This window comes from Hyaena hyaena, unplaced genomic scaffold (assembly GCF_003009895.1).
Source record: "Hyaena hyaena isolate Hyena2069 unplaced genomic scaffold, ASM300989v1 scaffold_201, whole genome shotgun sequence".
Lineage (NCBI taxonomy): Eukaryota > Metazoa > Chordata > Mammalia > Carnivora > Hyaenidae > Hyaena > Hyaena hyaena.
The window spans coordinates 714,514-733,836 of NW_024080833.1; the positions used below are offsets into that span (position 1 = coordinate 714,514).

The following is a 19,323-nucleotide window of genomic DNA, read 5'->3' on the forward strand; positions in this document are numbered from 1 at the left end:
TGAGTGCGACGGACCAGATCACAAAGGACTCAGGCCGTCAGGCAAACGCTTGGGACAGATAAAGAGTCCAAGACTCAGGCTATTTATTGGACTCCCTGGAGGTCATGCAGCTATTAAGTGAAAAATCTGAGTTTTGCAGTCAAGTCTGTGTGTGTGGAGAGGCCCCTGTACTTCCCACTGTGCCGTCTGTCCCTCACGCTGTCCCTTCCTGGCGAGGGCGGGTCCCCCCTGCTGTGTGCCCGGCAGGAGGACGCCAGGCCGGGTCTGGAGACAGTGAGGGCGGCAGAGAGGCCCCGGTGCTGACCGCAGCCACGCCGCAGGCCTTCTCCGCTGGGACAGGTGCATCGGGGAGCACCCGCCTCACCCCACGCCCGCCCAGCTCTTGGCTCCCTCCGGCTTCGGTTACCCTCGGGTAGCCTCTCTGTTGCCTTCTGGGTGCATGTGAATTTGGGTTCACCTGCCCCGCCGTGGCCCGGGGAGCGGCACACGCTGGTGTCTGCCCCACAGGCTCCCGCTTGGAAGGGCCGGGCAACCTGCTGTGTCCCCCAGCCTGTCTGGCCAACTGCCAACATGGCTGAAGAGACCGGCAGACCTGGCGTGGAGCCCAGGGCAGCCCTGAGAACAAAAGGGAGCACGGGGGGCTGCTGTCGAGAGCCGGCGGCACAGTCTTGTAGCAAATCGTAGGCACCCGGCGGCAGTGGCTGCTGTCGCTCCGCTGAGCAGGTGGAGGAAGGGCGCTGACGTGCTGTGGGACCGTGCGCCGCGGGCGCTGGCGGCTGCCATTTTGGCTTCTTTGTAAGTTGGATCTGTTCCAGGATGTTGTTGGAGCCAAAGCTGTACTTTCTGGGCATTCTGGAGCATTCTAGAGTGCAGGCTGTGGTGAGCCAGGTAGCCCAAGATGGCTTGGGTAGGCAGTGCTTCCACGGACGGGACCTGAGGTGACAGCAGATGGTTGGTCAGGAAGTAACACAAAAAGCCTCACTTCACTGCGGGGTTCCGAGCAGCCCCAGGCCGGGCACCCAGCAGGCTCACGCAGAAGCGCCCATCCCGTCCCACCCCTGGTTGAAATGTGTCACCTTTTCTCGGCAGGCCAACTTAGCTTTCGACCCAGCAGCCCTGTTGCCTGGCGCCTCCCCCAAGAGTCCCGGACTCAAGGCCGTGGTGTCACCGTTCCAGAGCCCGCCGTCCACCCCCAGCAGCCCTGGCGTGCGGAGTCAGGCCGGCGAGCTGGAGGAGGTGCCGGTCAGCTTTGACCAGCCCCCCGAGGGCAGCCACCTGCCCTGCTACAATAAGGTAACGTCCGCGTCCAAGCGCTGTGGCTCCGCCCAGCGTCCTGAACCATCTCTGCCCTGGTGTTGCCTTGGGGAAAGGGGGACATATTCGAGCTGCAGGTGGAGCTGGTTTTCAGCAGGAGGGAAATTCCTCCTCTTGCTGGTGATCTGTGACCGAGAACCCCGCTGCCTCGCCTGCCCGCCAGCCCCTCTCCCCGTAGCTGCGCCGCTCGCCCAGAAGGCACAGTGGGGTGGAATGCTCTGTCCTCCATGGAGAGGGGTGAGAATTCCCGACCGAACCCAGCTGCACAGAGAGTTGTGTCAAGCTGAAAAGAAACGCTAAAGGCCTGATCAGTGATTGGTGCAGAGGGTGGGCAAGGCCGCTGGGACTCTGGAACAGCCCGTCCTGGCTTGACATGAGTACTTCTGAGTGACCCGGTGTGGGCTAAGCTTGCCCCAGTTAGAGAACACCCAACTGTCCCTCCGCAAAAAGCCGTACATCGGGCCCGTTTCTGCCCACACTGTCCTGGTGGCTGTGTGCGCTTTCTTTCATCAGATCCTCTGCCTTCTCTCGCCACAGTAAGAATCGGGGATACGGCCCAGTACAGCCCCTGTAGGGCCCCCGCAAATCTGGGCCAGAGCCAGGCAAGGGCCAGCATAAGAGATGCCAAATGGATATAACTTTAAAGTTACAGATGGAAAGAGTGGGGTCTCCTGGGCCATTCCGGAAGATCCATCTGGGGGAGAGCTCGGTGTGTAGAAACAGGTGGGCCCTGGGGAAACAAGCGGGCCCTAAGGCTGGAGCCTGCTGGCTGGGGCAGCTCGGAGGGTCCTCCCCCCAGAGCGAGACCAGGGAGAGACCCCCGATGGCAGAGAGGAACCCGGGGGAGAGCCTTGTCTCTGCGTAGGTGCTCTCCAGGGAGGCTGGGGAGTCGGGCCAGGGAGGGGGTGCTGCCCCCTGGTGGTAATACTGGGGGCTTTAGCCCTCCGACAGCAGGGGGAACGAATCCTTCTGATAACGAGGGCTGGGCCTGGACAGCCTGTGGGGCCGCAGCAAAGGGCCTGGGAAGCCCTTGTACACCAGGTACAGACTCCACATTTCTGAGAAGGAACTAGAATTGACAAATAACTGAAGTGTAAGCCAGTGGGAAAATAAGATTTAAGGTTTATAAAAATAAGATTTTGTCTATAAATAATTTTAAAGGACCCATCACGTGAATAAAGTAGGGCCTCCAAATAAACATTTCTATTGAACTTGGGGCCAAGTCTGGTGGGCCTGGCCGAGGCCTGCACGATCCCAGAGAGGAGAGGGTCTCCCGGCAGCTGTGCTGGACGCTTCCGAGGCACGGCTTCCGCTCACGGAGGGCCCGGCCCCGGGGAAGCAAAGGCATCTGACTGCTCGACAATCTGGCATTGGCCAACTCCGGGAGGGCCGAGGGCCACACCGGGAGAGGGGCGAAGCTGGTCACCAGCTGTCCAGCGGTGTCCCCGTGAGGGCCCCGGCCAGGCCAGGCCATCTGCAGGCCCCTAACCCTCTTCTCTGTTGGGTTCGCCTTTGTCAAAGTATAACTTCCTAAATGCTAAAATAGGACTCTTGCTTACAGTAGAGAGAGAGTATTTTCAGTTTGTCAGTTTATGGGGAAACCTATTAGAGGGTAAAGCTCGTTCAAAGAACATTCGAACAACTGGTTATTTACAGGCAATTGAAAAAACAAATGTTAGAATCAAATTGGCAAGTCAGACACCAAACTGATGGATGTTTCACAGGATAATAAAATTAGAGGTTATCATTTTTAGTGGACGGAGAGCATTTGTGTTTTCATGAGACAGAAATTTACGGGTTACTATGTGCTTTCACGCCCCCCCCCCAGGGCCCCAGCACACGGGGTATCTCCTGGGAAGTCAAATGACCTTTGACAGCCTCTGGGCCTCCTTACAGGCTGTGGGTGATGTTTCTCTGTGCGTTCCCCCAGGTGCGGACGAGGGGCTCGATAAAAAGGCGCCCCCCCTCCAGGCGGTTCCGAAGGTCTCAGTCGGACTGTGGGGACCTGGGAGGTTTCAGGGCCCCCGAGTCTTCCCAGGAGAATGGTGCCAAGGAAGAGAATGGGGATGACGTGTTCCCAGCCAAGAGCAAGGCCCCGGGGTCCCCGCTGCCCAGCGAGGGGCCGGCAGGGGAGCTGGGGTCCCAGGAGAAGCCGCCTCTGAGGAGGCCGTCCAGCAGGACCGAGAAGCAGGAGGAGAAGGGCCGGGCCCCGGAGGACGCCCAGCACCCCCAGGAGGCCGTGGGGGGCTCTGGCGAGGAGGCGGCTCAGCCGGCCCAGGAGGCCGCCAACGGGCGCGGGAGCCCCACAGAGGAGAAAGCAGCCGGAGCGCAGCCGGAAGAGCCTGCGGAGGTGGAGGAGGAGGGGGCAGGAAACGGAGAGGATGAGCCGGGGCCGAGGAGCCCAGACACCACGCCGCTGGCGGGGGAGGCGCCCGGGGAGGCCCCGCCGAGCCCCCCCGGGGGAGCAGAGGGCGAGCAGGGGAAGGCCGAGGAGGGGGCCGTTCCGGAGCCAGGCTGCAGCCCCAGCGCGGCCCCCGAGACCGAGGTGAGTGGCCGGCGCGTTCACCTGCCGGGGCGGGCGGGGCTGCTCACACTCCTGGAGAACGGGCGGGCGCTCGCGTGCAGGGGCACAGGCACTGGGCGGAGACGGGCCGTTGCAGATGGTGAGGGGACAGTCTCGTGCTGTCTCCGCCTTCCTGCCCACTCGGAGGTCTGTTGTGCTCTGGGTGCGTGTGGAGACTGAGGCAGGGCCCTGGACTCAGACATGAAGGGTCCGTCAGCTCAGGCGAGCGTGGGGGACCTGCCGCTCTTCAGGGCGCGCTGAAGAGGGCGGCGGGGGGCAGGGGGTTCTCCCGGGGAAGCGCAGAGCTCAAGCAGAGGAGAAACCGCGTGCACGTGTGTGTAGACCATCTGCTCCTGGCTAAGCATCTACTCACTCCCCTCCTGTATTCGTCTCCCGGGGCTGCCGTAGCAAATCACCACAGGCTTGGGAACTTAAGTCCATAGAACTGTATTTTCCCACAGTTCTGGAGGTGTGGGCAGTGTTGGCTCCCACTGGAGGCTCGGGGGGCGCCCTGTCCCGTGCCCGTCCCCTAGCTTCTGATGGCCGCTGGCAACCCTGGGGCCCCTCCTGGCCTCTCCCAGCATCTGGCAGCCGTGAGCAATCCTCAGCTTTCCCCGGCTTCTAGACACGTCACTCTGATCTCTGCCTCTGTCCTCAAGGGGTCTTGCCTGGCTCTGTGCGTCCCCAAACCTCCTCCTCTCTCTCAGAAGGACACTGGTCACTGGCCGTAGGACCCACCCTAAATCCACCTTTAATCACATCAGCAAAGATCAGTTTCAAGTAAGGCCGCGTTCGCAGGCACTGGGGGCTGGGACCGGACGTGTCCTTGGGTACGCGGCCCGCTGTGCCTGCCGCCCCCTGACCCACGGCTCCTGGTGCACGAAGCCCGGACCCTCCGTGAGCCCTGCGTGAGGGGCAGCTGCTCTCAGGCGTCCCTGCTCCTTCCCTCACTGTGCTTTAGCCACGTCAGTGGTTATTTTGTTCTTCACTAGACCAAGCTCACTCCCGCTCAGAGCGCTGTCCCGGCTGTCATCCGCCTGGGAGCCTCCCACCCACCCCTCAGATGTCCCTCGGGCCCGTCTTGACCACTTGGCCACCCTCACCCGCTATTCCACTCTGCCATCAGGGTGCACAGCACTGTTTGATACGCTCTTATTTATTTTCTCATCATCTCTTTCTACTTTTCCCCCCTCACTGATTCCCAGCACTTGCTTCTGAACCCAGAACATTGTAGCTCTTAAAAAATATATTTGTTGAGTGAACAAATCAATTTTTAGAAGTGAGAAAACTGCTTGATGCAAAAGAAATAGCCTTGAATGACACCAGTAGACACATAAGAGGGATTGATGTGTTTGGGGGTGGGAGAACTCACCAGGGACCCTCGCCTTATTCCCACTCAAACTAGGCTGGAGAGAAGAAGGCATGAGTCCCAAAGGCTCTTGAGGCGGGACTGAGCGTCCACGGCTGGGCTGTCAGATAAAGATGCTTCACGTTTCTCCACCACCATCTGTTCTAGATGCAGGATCTGGTCCTGTCAGCAGGGGATCGTCACCGGGTGTCCAGAAGCAAACACATGCCTCAGATCCTCACTTTCTTTTTTTTTTTTTAATGCTTATTCATTTTGAGAGAGTGTGTGTGTAAGCACAGGAGGGGCAGAGAGAGAGGGACGGAGGGTCCAAAGCAGGCTCCAAGCTGACAGCAGAGAGCCTGATGCAAGGCTCGAACTCATGAACAGTGAGGTCATGAACTAAACCAAAGGCGGACACCCAGGCGCTCCCTGCACATCCTCACTTCTTTTTGACAGTGAGGCCACTGAGTCCACGGGCTCACCTGCCCATGGCTGCTACATCTTATTTTCAGGCCCGGAGGTGGCCGTCTTACCAGGAGAGCTTCCTGTCTCACTGGCAGCATCTTCTGGTCTTGAAGGGTTAGGAAGTCACCTCGGGGGAAGAGCTTCAGGGAGTCTCAGGTAGAGGTTTCCTGCAGGAACTCTGGGCGCTTTGGCTCAGGCTCACCTGGAACCTCTCGGGTCACCTGCGTACCCCCCGTCGGACAGCCCTGGCCAGGGAGCCGAGGCCCGCACCCGCAGGAGCACTCTTCTTCCAGACCAGAGCCTGGGTCGCAGAGAGTAGCCCCCCCCCCCTCCGCACCTCTCCATCCTTTCCCCTCCTGACCTGTTGCCGAGGCACAACACTTTGACCCTTCATCCCACCCCCTAGTTTTAGAGAGGAAGGAGCAGAGGTTCCAAGAGGGGACATGAGTTGTCCAAGGTCACTGAGCTCAGTGTTGACACGAAGGACACCAGCTGTAGTCATCAGAGTGCGCCCTGTCACGCCGCATCTCTGTGCGTCGCAGGTTCCTTATCCTGGGAGGCCCCTTGACTCCCACCCTCGCTTCTCCCTCAGTAACGATGACAGAGAAGACAGAGGTGAACAGCACCCACAGGCATTGGGGCCCTCCGGGGCGGCAGCACTCGGTGAGGCACAGAGGACGGAGCGACCCCTCTGAGAGAGCGGGGAGAGGCCGCCTCCGTAGGCCCGAGGCCCCAGCTCTGTGGAGGCTTAGCTGCCTGTGACACAGCCCCTCACGAGTATTTTAACACTTGGTGCTTAAAGAATGAGCTGTTCTGGGACCTTCCGTCCTGGAGCAGGCCGGCTGCATCCGAGCACAGCACTCGGGATTGTGTTGCTGGGAGAGTGCCCCGGAATGAGGGCGCTGAGCCCCATCGACTCCCACCCTGAGCCCACGGAGCACGTGTTCCCAGACGCTCGGTCCGGACGCAGTGCCGCACAGGGCGCGCAGGCGATGCCAGAGGTAAACGTACCCAGCGGCGACACCCAAGACAGTCGACAGCACTTAAGACTTCGTAGGGCCGGCGGGAAGTGCGGCTTCCTGACTGCCTGGCTCCGCTGCTCTTCCCAGGCGCTCTCCTGGGATTCTCAGTGTTTGGACTGAAAATTCCTTCTCCCTCAGCTGAGGAGATACCACCTGCCCCTGGGCCTCCCCTGCCCCTATAACTTGCTAACTTGTCCCTCCCGGTCAAGTGGGCGGGTCTCTGAGCCTCAGTTCTTGGCCTGTGTCTCTGCACTTCTCTTGGGAACACACTCCTCTGCTTTCCCTCCTCAGCCCTGCCCTCAGCCTCCAACCTGTTCTACACTGAGCACCCAGGGCGGGCGCGGGGACCCGGCCCGTGGCCGGCACCTCAGTGCTACCCTGCACCTTCGTCGCCCTCGTTTTATTTATTATTTTTCTAAAATTAAAAAAAATATTTTAGAGAACGCACACGAGTGGGGGAGAGAGGCAGAGGGAAAGAGAATCTTAAGCAGGCTCCTCACTGGGGCTCGATCCCACAACCCTGGGGTCATGACCTGAGCCGAAATCAAGAGTCGGATGCTCAACCGACTGAGCCACCTGGGCGCCCCCTCACTGCCCCCTTCCCATTGACCTGCTCTCTCTCTCAATCTGCAAAGCTTAACTGTCGCCGCACCTTCTTTGCCACGCCTCCTGCGTGTCATTGGTGGACTTGACAAAGCCATGCCGCCTGGGTCTACTGGGAACTCTTACAGCCGGGCTGAGCCACATCCATCTTCCCAGCTGCCTGGACACCCTCCTCCTGCACCCGTCAGCCTGTTTACACCCACATTGCTGGTCACCCCTCCCTCGGCCCCTCCCGCTCTGCAAATGACCTCCCCTCCCGGGGGTCTGAAGGGAAGAGCAGCCAGAGCCCTGCCTGCCTCAGACCCTGGGAGCGTGAATCCGGGAACAGGCCCCCCCCTTGCTGAGACACACCCCCACCTGCTGTGATCTGGCTTCCCCCCAATACCACTTCCCAGACATTTTTACAGGACACTTACAGAGTGTGTCTGCAGTTTAGGGAGGGCTTACCCTCGGGATCTCCCCTCCATCCACGTGTTCCGGGTTTCTAGCCCCCCCCCCTCCCTCCAGGCCTGCTCAGCTCCCCGCAGCCCCTCCCCTATCCCTCTGTCTCCTCTCGTTTGCTTCCCCTTGTGATCTCGCTTCTCACTAAGAATTGAAGCTCACAGGTGCCACCAAAGACTGGTCATCCCCACCTCCGCCAAGGGGCTGACGCTGGCGACCCGCCCCTGACGCCGCCTCCCTCCCGTCTCTCTGCCAGCACAGGGCCACCCGGCCAGCCTCCCTCCCGCCTCCCATCCTGAAGAAGACCCCCACATTCTGTCCTCAGCCCCGGCTCCCACGCTCCGGCTGTGTGTTTTGTGACTGACCCCTAGGGTTGGACCTCACCTGCAGGCCCCATGTCCCAGCCCCAGCTGGCCGGGCGCCTGGATGCCTGCCAGCCGCCCGCACTCAGGACCGAACCAGTCCTGCCTGCCGTGTCTTCCGGTGTCTTCCGCCTGAACCCCAGATTCCCTTGTTACCCTTAGGCGTTTGTGCTAATGAGGTGCTTCCATTTCTCCCACCTCCCTGCCTCGCCGCTCCCCGGGTCTTGGGGACTTTCCTATTTAGTGCCTTCCACTGTCCCTCCTTGTCCGGCAGCTCTGCTGTGGCCCCAGCGCTGCCCGCCCTTAGCTCTACAATCCCCACCCAGTCCTGATGGAATTCCTGGGCTCCAGACCCAGCCTATACGTTAGCGCCAGATCCATCATCCCGGAAACGCTGTCTCGGTGGCTACTCTCCTCCCCCGAAACCTTTGATTCCACCTGAGAGCACCCCGCTCAGCATGCTGAGTCTTCCCCTTTCCCCCGTGATGGGGCGCACAGCACCCCCCATTCCACAAGGCGCAATGCGTCCTCCATCCCCTGCGCCCCCAACTGGGATTTCCTTCACTGCTGCTGGAAATCCTCCCGCCGAACCTCGGCCTTCCATAGGCCCTCCCCGACTGCCCCAGTGCCAAACACCCCCAGAGACCCGGGGCCACCGCACACTCAGCGTAGTGCGTTCCGGGGCCCACAGCGCATGCCACCTGGCGCTTGGGCGCATTCATAAATGCCTCTTTCTCAACCAGAGAACTCCTGGCGGTCAGGCCTGGTGCAGCTCATCCCAGAAGGAGCTAAAAGTAGTACTTTGGGATAAATGTTGAATAAATAACTGTTTTCCTGCCCTATTAACTTAAGTATCTGTCTTCTGTTTTCGATTTTTTCCATTCTTTTTGCATTTTATGCCACCAAAGATTTTGGAGCAGTGTAACAGAGATGAAACGGAGTGGGAATGAATTTGTAGATAAGAAGCTAGGGCAGGAAGGACGTGGGAAGCCAGGCGTCAAGGAATAGGCAATGTCACCGAATAGTGGAGGGTTCAGGCTCTGGTCCTTGGTTTTGAATCCTGACTCCATGACTTCCTAGCTGTGTGACCTAGTAGAAGTCACTTGACCTTTCTGTGCCTTAATTGCCCCACCTGTAGAACAGAGCTAAAGGAAGTACCTAACTCATACTGTTTTATGAAGAACACATGGGTTGATGCTTGTAAAAACAAACAAACACTATATCAGGCACATGCCGTTATCGTTACCGTCACTTCTACCGGTGTTATACTTATTGCTGGATCTGGCCTCCCCGCGGAAATCTGCCAAGTGTCAGGATTTACCACACTCTCTTCCTAACTCATTCTTTCCTCCGCTGTTCACAGGGTGACACTCCTGTCCAGGACACTAAGATGTGAGCAGCTTTGTGCCTAGTGACAAAGCTGCTGGAGACCTCTCTCTAGAAGTAGCAGCAACAGTAGCAGCAGCAAATGCAGCCATCGCCGAAGCAGAATCCCGCGCAGGGTCGGAGGCAGCCGGAAGACAGAGTGTGTCATTTCCAGGTCTCCATGCCGAACCCTCCCTCACAGAGACCAGCCGAGGGCAGGAGCCTCGTATCAGCTTGAGTTTGTGTCACTGGATGGACCTGGTTAAAAACAAACAAAATTATTTAAAACAATTTACTGTGGTGGCAGCTCCCAGGAACCCCGCTGGTCAAGGGTGGGGCCTGCGTCCCAGCCACACCCACCTGCCTCGGAACTGGATTCTGATTTAGCTTATCCAATTTTGTTTGTGTAAAGTGATAGCCTTTGTACTGTTTGGGAGTTTTTGCGATTCGCAGATGTATGTACAAACGAATTCTGGTGGCTGGGAACAGAAGAGCCTCGTGTTGCTGGAAACAAGTCCTGTAAGTTACGAAGACCTTCAATTGCAGCCAGACCCCGAGACAGTCTCTCAGCTTCATCCAAGTTGGAACTGGCCAGCCAGTTTTTAAAAGCTTGGACTGGAAAGAGATACTTATTGCAGCATTAAAAAATGGGTATCTGTTCCAGCCACGGGAGCTTTTACTTTGGGTAGTTTTCTGGTTGATGGCACACTGGGAGGTGACAGGTCAGCCCTCCCTCTTCTGCCAGGGACGAGGAGGTGGGGCAGGGAGCAAATCTCATGGCGAGGCAGATGTCCTGAGGTTTCACGGCTCTGGGCGCCCCATTGGCTCCGTGCAGAGCGAGGGCACCTTAACCATGCCTGCCCTCTGACTTGTCCTGGGAGGGGGAGATTCGCACTTTCAGAAGGAGATCTTTCTCGCTCAAAGCGGCACGTTTTGAAAGGTACATAACAAACACATCCTTCCCAGAGTCCCTGGGAAGCTGCTCTTGAATCAAAGCCCAGGCTCTCTTTCCAGACTCAGGACGGTTGGGTCTTCTGTCTGTTCTCACTGGGTAGCTTTCGCTTTTTCTTTGTGGAAAGGGCGGGGGGGGGGGGGGGTTTGCAAGGAACAGGGGCCTGACTCCCTGTTCATTGACCAATACCCTGTCCCCTCTTGATGCACTGCCACCCAAAGATGCCAGTCCAAAGAAGTGATCCTTAGGGTCGGTTCTCAACTCAGATTTGAGTACTTCAGGGTCTCGTCGTGCTAATGAGGTAGGTGGAGCAGCTGTTTTCCTGGGGGTCTGTGAGACCACCTCCTACCCTGACTCAGACACAGTCCTCTGGACAGAGGGCCTTATGTCACTGCTGGGACCTCAAAGTTCTCATCCATGACCGTTTTCCTAATGCCAGAATAGTGTTCATACTCGGGATATATACTTTTTCAAAACTATTTTTAAATACATGCGTCTTCGAAAACTTGTAACATAGTCAAGCCCAATATTAGTTTTATGTTTTAGCAGAATTTTAGAGAGATGTGTGTTTCAGTTAACTTGAAGTCTGTTAATGTGTATCTATCCATCCATCCATCCATCCATCCATCCATCTTTCCATCCCTCCCTCCCTCCCTCCATATCTATCCTTCATCTATCTATCATCTATCAACAGAGATATACAAACAGTTCTATATGGGTTTGTGTTGTTTCTACACACACGCATATTCAAGCCAGAGTTTAGTGAATGTGTGCACGGCTATGAGCATGTGTGTCATAAAGGGGACATCTGCCACTTTACTTGAAAAAGGAGTGGAACAGAAAGCTTGGGATATAGATGTGAAGATGAAACTTTCTGTCTGGAGTGGCTACACCTTACAGTAGCAGGTGAGTAAGGAGCAATGCAATACGACAAGAATGTGACACAGGGAACGGGTGTCATGGGGTCAGAATACCTTCCTATCTGCCCGGTTCCTCATTAGACACATTTCTGGATCTATTTTGTGAGAAAACAGAGGCCCTATTCCCAGAGGTTGTTAGTGATGGGGACCCTTGGCAGGGAGTTCATGACGCGCGGGAGCCTCGGCTCCTGCCATGGGGCCGGGCCGGCTGTTTATCACTGTCCTTCGCGAAGCAGCCGTGACGATGTGTGGCATTTGCAGATCTGGGATTTCAAAGTTGAGGATCAAAGGGATCCATGCGTGTCTTAGGTGGTGCAAAGTCCTCACCGGGCCGGGAAGATTTTGTCTCCTTCAGGCTTCCCTGAAGGAAAGGCTTGAAAGAAAAATGGATTCTGTATCAGCCACAAGGCTAACGAAAGGGGCAGAGTCACTCCCTTGTGCCTTTGTCATCCAGCCGGAACTTCACACTGTCTTTCCTTTCTCCAGAACCGGAGCAAGGGGAAGCCCCGGGGCGCTCTGAAGGGGTGTGCCAGTATTGGGTGGGGGCTGCTACGCTGCTTCAGCGGCACACAATGGCCACATGGCCACGAGACGCCCGCGGCCTGGGCACTCCGCGCTGCTCGCCGAGGTCACCGTGAACCGTGCCGGTTTGGGCCTGTGGCCAGTAGGCGAGACGATAAGTACGTGTCCAACAAAAGGAAGAAATTAGTGGACAGGCAACCAGTTCATCATCTTCTTGTGAATAAATACTCTTGGAGTGTAATAATTTCATACAGTTGAATGAATGAGGACCTTCAGTTGCTAATGAAAGAAACCCACTCAAATCGGCTGATGAAAAACAGAAAACTATGAATCCATCTCCCTCTCTCCCTCTGCCCTTCTCTCTCTCTCTCCAAAATACACCGAATAACGTGAGTTAAAAATCCATGCATAGACCTAATGCAACTCTGAAGCAGTATCAGAAACCTCTCATTCTTGGTCTCTGCGTTCCTCTGCGTTGGCCACACTCCCAAGCGGGCTCTTCACAGCCTGCAAACCAATCAGAAAGAGAGTACTCTTTTCCAATAACACTGGGGGGAAAGCCTGCAAAGGTTTTGTGTGGACGCCTGTGGGTCACATGTTCATACCTGAACTAGTCTTTATGATCGAGGAGATGCAGAGATCAGATTGGCCAGGCCTGGGTCACCTGACACCCCCCTCCCCCCGGCCCCTGCCGGGAGCTAAGGGTCAATCCTGTGCAATCGGCAATGGGAACAACAGGTGTCAAATGGGGCGCTGTTACCGGAAACTATGCTGGGTAGGTGTGTGCGCGACACACACACACGCCAGATGTGTCCAATAGGGAAATCCCAGACACACCAAACTCCTATTCCATTGTTTACTAAAAAATTAAAATTTTTAAAATCAACTTCATGCTCTATGGACCAGGTAAAATAGCATGAAGAGAATGCTCCTGTATGATGTGTGAGCAGGTGACTTCTGAAGATATCAAGACCACTGAGCAAAATGCAAGTGCTACTCAAATAAAATGGAATTTGTCTTCATAAGCCACCAACGGAAGTCAGTCTCCTGATTTCATGGAGTAATGTATTGCTTGTCCAGAGCTAAGCTGGAGCTCCCTGAGGGTGAAGACGCTGTCTGTATTGTTCGTTATGCACAGTGCCTCATGCACTATAGGTGCTCAATAAATATTTGTTAAGTGATGAATGAATAAACTGATTTCAGAGCTGGAGTAGGATTATTTTCAACATCCACTGCCACCCAACACCTCCCTTATCTGATACCAGATGCCGGCAATGTCGTGATCAGCCCCCACTTCACTGGCTTCAGTCTTCTTCCCCAAACGGCATGTCCTGAGAGAGGTAATAGTTTCAGCCTCCTTTGTCACCACACGTTGGGTTGAGTTGGTTCTTGACCTCCTCCCCAGATGGGGTTGAAAGGGAAGAGCAAGGTACTGAAAAGTCTAGGGGCAGAGACTCCCTGACCCCCCGACATTGCCAGGGGTAACCCAGGTCCCGGTCCAGCCCAGGGACATCCTGACCTGAGTGGCGATGGTTGCTGAGAAGACCTTTGTTCCAGCTCTGCCTCAAGTCCCAGGAGAGCTGTGGGATTTGGGAGAGGCCCCGCGGTGGTCAGCGGGGCGGGAGACCGTGGCTCGCGGAGACTCCACAGAGGAGGAGACCACGAGTGTGTTTTATGCCTCTCAGTGAAAAGGGAGCCCCAAGGGCAAATCCACCCACCGCAGAAACAGGAGCAGAAAGACCTCTTATTCCTTCTAATCCTGGCAAGTTGTGGGCTTCTCCGTGGGCGCTGCAACGCCCTGGTCCCGGCACTGCCAGGGAGATGCCCGGAGGGGCCCAGGAAGCAGAAGGAAGGGGGTGAAATGAGCAAGGGTCCCCCTGGGGACTTCAGTAAGGTATGACTCAGGCCTTTCACGGTGTAGTTTCACAAAGATATTTGAGAACAGTACTTGAATGTAGGCAAGCCCGTCATGTCAGTTCTCACACTCAACTTCTTTTTTAAAAGAATGAGGGGCTGGATCGCACTTCAGGCAGACCCTTTAACGAGACCCTAGAATGACTGTACGTGGCTGGCACTCAGAAGAATAGCACCTGCAACGCTAGTCACTCCTGCCGGACTATGTGAGGAAGCCACGGGTGTGGCATGGTGCCAGGCACGTCCTCACTGGGGCTGCCCCTGGAAGCAGCTGGAATGAAAAAGCAAAGGGCCTGCTTTGCATTGCCTCCGATTCCGTATCTCCTGTCCTGTACCAAACACAAAGAAAGCATTAAGCCCTCTGTGTTCCTCTGTGATTCCAAGATTCATTAGCCTTATTTTTCTCATTATAAAAGCAATAAGTACATCTCTATTTTAAAAAAAATATGTGGAGGAAAAGAATAATAAGTAAAAAGTTCTTTAAAATCCCTCTACCTAGAAAACACATATTTAGATTTTAATGGATTTTTCTAGTTTGTTAATCTGCATATACACTTTTGCTTTAATTCTTGGTTGTAACAAATTAAGATCTTACTATATGTCTTGTATCTTTCTTTTTTGTAACATACGATCATGAACAATCACACTTTTTGCTCATGAAAACTATACACTTGTGTCGTCTTCTGTTCAGCCAATAAGCTCCAGAGCGAGACCAAGTCTGTATAAAACAGAAGGAAAATAAGCGGCACCAGTGGAAATGGTGCTCTGGCTGAAAACGGTTCTTTCACAACCTAGACCTGAGATTTCTATCACCTTCTCAGACCTCAAATCCAGTGAAAACTTTGGAATGAAACCTTTCAGGTGGAGGCAGCTCCAGAGATTCGTTTCTGATGATTCAGGGACTGCAAAATTCAGAGGAAGGCATGAGATAAACCTCAGACAAGGAGCCACTGAGGGAAACCACATAGAAACATAGAAATGTTTTTAGTAAAAAGGAGCTGAAGCTGTTACAGGATATTGGACTGGAGTCTGGAAGAAGATGCGCATTTGCAAGCAGATTCAAGTTTCTGTTTGGATCAGGACATGACCCGGAGTGGGGAGGCACATCCGCCAGTTCTGACAACCGCGGTGGCCTGAGAGGCACTGGGTGCCTAGCCTCACCGGCAGCACAGAAGGCTCAGCGCACCCCGTCGAAGTCCCGTCCTGTGTCCTGTGTGCCTGGTTAGCGGGAAGGTTCCTCCGAAGGGCGGGCCCGTGTGATTAAATTGTGCTCTCATTTCCAAAGACTAACCTCATCATGTCAGAACTGAGCCTGCACCACTCAGGGCTAGATTGGGCCCGAACTCAGAAGCATGCAAACGTTAATTACAAAATAGGAACTTAAGTGCTTTTTAAGGCCATTCGCAGGTTCGAGGCATCAACGCTGACATCATCCCAGGGCGATTCGAATCATCCCTCAACGGACCTACTCGAATCTCACCATCTTCCTCTCATGCATCTGACCCCAAGTCAAAACGTCACCGCCATTCTCAGAAAGCTTTGCTGCCACCAAATCCCTTAAGTAAAATTAAAATACCAGAGCGTGGGGTTCCGAGCTCTCCGAGAACCTCTTCCGAGCCAGTGTCCGTCTAACTTGCTAACGGGCCAAGCCAAGCTCGTCGCCGTGGAATTGCATCAAGAGCCATCGAAGTGGTCGAAGTACAAAAACGGTCACCTCCTTTGACCGTATCACGTGATGTCAGGGAATCACCTAAAAATATGGAAAAGGCAGACACACCGCAGATGCGTCAAGTTAACGCTCACACGGGTGAGAGGCTGGACACCACTCAGGGCTCCTGACGGAAGAGGGGGGATGGGCCCGTACCGTCTGGATGGAACCGTCCGAAGTCGTCACACAACGTGAGGGACGAGAGAGCAGGCGAGGGAAGCCCCACAATGACCTGGGGCACGGGCAGGGGCGGCCCCAGCCTCATCTCCCTGGGAGGAGGGGCGGCGTGGGCCCCGCGAACCCCCAGGGGAGGGCTCCTTCCGCCCCGCGCTCACCCCTGAACCCACCGCACCCCGAACCCATCCTCAAACTACAAAGGAGTTCGAAGCTCTGAAACCTTGGCTCAGTAGGAGGACACCCTGTCTCAGCGACAAGGGGGTGTCGTTAAATAGAGCAAATAGAGGGCTTGGCCGGCAGCGCTCCTGGCCAGGTCCCCCCACTCCGGGGGCGGCGGGACTCTGGGATCGCCACGGGCCAGATTTCGTTATCCTTTTCATAACCAAATCTCTTCAGTTTTGCTCCTTGATTGAGGGCTTTCCACTTGTGCCCCCCCCCTCCGCCAAGGGCGTGGGCGCAGGTCCTGACCTTCCGTCACAGAGACACCCCAAGAGCCCGCGGGGCCCCAGGAGGAAGCGACAGGGCGAGAGCAGGGAAGCTGAGGCAAGCGGGGAGCTTCCGAAGGGTGAAGGGGCAAGAACACTGGCTCCTCGGAGAGCCGACGGCCACGAAGCAACGGCTGCCACGGACCCCGACTCAAAGGAAGCTTGGGGTCCGAGAAGCTGGAAGCGGGCGACTGGCCCTGCGCAGCCCTGGAAAGGGCGGGGGGCGGGGCGCGGGGCGCTGGGGCCGGGGCGCGGGGGGGGGGGGAAGGTGCGCTGGGGGCGGGGCGCCGGGGCGCCGGAGGGGGAGAGGGGGCGCTGGGGCCGTGGCGCCGGGGGCGGGGCTCTGGGGCCGTGGCGCCAGGGGGCGGGGCGGGAGGAGGCGAGGCCCCGCCCGCCCGCCGCAGGGGGCGCCCGGGCAGGCGGTACTCGCGGCTCCCGCAGCCGCCGCCGGGGCGCCTGTCGCCCCCGCCCCCCTCCGCCGGGCGCCCCGCGAGCCCCGCGCCTGCGGGGCCCGTGAACAGCGCTGGGACAGTTAGCTCCTCGCCCTCCGCCGCGGTTCTGCCGCGCCCGCTCCGCCGCCTGCTTTCAGCCGCGGGCCGCCGTCCGAGGGGCGGGCGGGGGCCTGAGACCAGCGCGCCCTGGCGGCGGCGAGACGCTGGGCGGCGGGCACCCGGGGGCGCCCCGCACCCTCCCGGCCGCGACTCCCGCACGCGCCGTGTGCGGCGTGGCCCCGGGCGCTGGGTGGCCTCGCCGAGGCGAGAGGGACCCCGGGGCGCCCCGCTGCGGGGTGCACGGCCAGGGGGTGCGAGAAGGGTCGCAAGTTGGGTCGCGGGAAGGGCGCCGAGAGGCGGGGCGAGGCTGAAGGGAGGCGCCGGGACCCGCTCTGCCGAGAGTGGCTCGTTGGTCTAGGGGTATGATTCTCGCTTCGGGTGCGAGAGGTCCCGGGTTCAAATCCCGGACGAGCCCAGGCTTTTCTTTCTGTCTCTGCGCACGTCACCCTCCCCCGTCTCTTTTCTTACCCACGCGGCGCGTGCAGAGACTTGCACGACAGAGGACTCTGGGCGCCCGGGCTCGAGTGTTGCTTCCCCCGATACTGCGAAGCCAGAAATCGAGCGGGATCCATTCGTACCAAATGGCCGCGGTGCGTCGGCGAGCGCGGGGCGGGACCGCGGTTCCCTGCTGACGGCGGCGCGGGGCGGGGAGAGGCGCCTGGCCCCCCGCGCCCCCCGGCGCCCCGCACGTGCGCAGGGCGCGGAGCCCCCGCCGGGCCGCCCCCGCGCCTCCCGTGCGGACGCTCCCGCCCGGCCGCCGGCGGGACGTGCGGCGTGTGCAAACCGCACCTGCGGGCGACGCAGACGGAACCCTGCGTCCCTCGCACACGCGCGCGACTCCGACGCTCGCAGGGGACAGCGTTTCCAGGGTTACAGTGTCCTCAAACTTTCTACGTTTTCACGTGGTCTTTTAGTGATATTGGGGGCAGTGTTAAAAAAAAAAACAAAAACCTCAATTTTGTGTTCGGACCAACATAAACTTCTTACGTGGATTGCTCCATTCTAAAATCCAGATCCAGATATTTAAATTCATCAAGGAAAGCGAAAAGAGGGCTCGTCCGGGATTTGAACCCGGGACCTCTCGCACCCTAAGCGAGAATCATACCCCTAGACCAACGAGCCGATGTAGTCGTCTGCCGCCTGCCATCCTAAAGGAAGAAATTTATTCTGGCGCCCCCAAGTGGTTGCTTCTATATCGTGTTTATAATGTTCTCGTGTTCGTGTTCTCCAGCTTTCTATTTTCTTTATCAACTTTTTATCCTTAAGAATCTGACACAGAAAGAAAAAACGGTCTCATTACCAGTGTAATATTTACCTCTCATTCCGAAAACCAGAATTCTGTTTATATTCATCGCTAATGGATCGCAGTAGGTGTCTGTTGCAATGTCCCCGTGGCAGGAAAATTCCAGACACTTTTCCTTACTGTGTTCTGGACCTTGCGCTCTCCAATAATAGTAAAATTGTCGTTTCTGGACTACTTTTTATCCGAGTGTTCAAAATGCCACCTGTCCAAGACTTGTGAATTCCCATCTTTTGTTTTTACTCAGACTGTTCTCTTCAGCTGGAAAATCTCTTTCCTTTTGGATAAATCCCAAACCCTAACCTTCCCAAACTCTAACCTTCCCTGATAAATCCTTTAACATATTAAAAATCAGTTGTATGTGGCATATAATTGGGGTGCACTCTCGTCTCTCTAATCATGATTTACTGGAGGACAAGACACCAACACTGGAATCTGTATAACTGGCGACCAGTTGTATAATTCATTGTAATTGGTGTCCGATTGTCCCAACATCTGTATGGCATGGCTTGTTTACTACATTTTAAATCTTAAATACTTAGTATTTAAGCTTATGCAAGCAAAGCTTGTGCTCAATAAGTAATTGATGAATGGGTGCAATTAGTTTCAAGTTCCTTAAAGATACAAATCTTGGTAAACTGTCTCTCTAACAAATAACTAACCATATGGGCAACAACAAATAGAAGGGTGGGTAGCCTAAATAGACCTCTTCATTTATTTTATTTCTCATCAGTGTATTCATTCATCTGTTTTCTCATTCATTCAACAAACAGTAGAAGTACTAGGTACCAGGCACCGAATTGTCAACCTTCTTCCTACGGTTTGACACTGGCAAATTATAGTTTTGGAGCTCTAACTTTCCCCACCCTGCTTTGTTTTATTTGAAACTGTCCTAACTTGAGTCTGGAGTTCTTTAGGGCTCAAGGCAAGGAGGATAAGAATACCCTTTAAAATGTTAATTAATTCTAGATGCCAGCTCACTTTATTCATCAAAATGTAACTGGAAAAAAATGTCCCCGGGACACTTAACACTTAAATATTAAGTGCTCTCCTTTCCCATTTGAATTTACTATAGTTATTAGTATTTTCAGGGATTTTTTCCTAACTCCTACTTCGCTCCAGTGATTGGAAAAGAGTTTGTCTATTACTCTTCAGGCTCCATTAGGCTGTCTCGTTTGCCTCTCACAACAATGCAGGAAGACCCTCAGTAACAAAACTCAGAATAGCAATCGCCTAACCCCCAGTGAGAAATAGATCTGCATCATGGTGAAGGAACACCCGTGAGCTGTGACCTCTGCAAGGGACGTTCTT

The 19,323-nt window shown here is 55.9% G+C and overlaps 1 protein-coding gene, 1 long non-coding RNA gene and 2 other non-coding genes across 4 annotated transcripts in view; 2 read left to right on the forward strand and 2 right to left on the reverse strand.

The window, feature by feature from the left end:
* RCSD1 (RCSD domain containing 1) overlaps nt 1–13,074 on the forward strand; it is a 69,111-nt gene extending 56,037 nt beyond the window's left edge. The window contains exons 6-8 of the mRNA XM_039241886.1: nt 1,090–1,293; nt 3,245–3,859; nt 9,482–13,074. Coding sequence (XP_039097817.1) covers nt 1,090–1,293; nt 3,245–3,859; nt 9,482–9,514 — 852 coding nt within the window. The 3' untranslated portion in view covers nt 9,515–13,074. The remainder of the gene's footprint in view (nt 1–1,089; nt 1,294–3,244; nt 3,860–9,481) is intronic.
* On the reverse strand, nt 9,341–17,390 carry LOC120238239. The gene is made up of 2 exons (XR_005530165.1): nt 17,181–17,390; nt 9,341–9,741 (listed from the first exon to the last, which is right to left on the reverse strand). It is a non-coding gene; the product is annotated as an uncharacterized LOC120238239 (long non-coding RNA).
* On the forward strand, nt 17,056–17,127 carry TRNAP-CGG. The gene has a single exon. It is a non-coding gene; the product is annotated as a tRNA-Pro (tRNA).
* Nucleotides 17,391–17,762: 372 nt separating the features above from the next.
* On the reverse strand, nt 17,763–17,834 carry TRNAP-AGG. Its single transcript has one exon. It is a non-coding gene; the product is annotated as a tRNA-Pro (tRNA).
* Nucleotides 17,835–19,323: the final 1,489 nt, after the last annotated feature.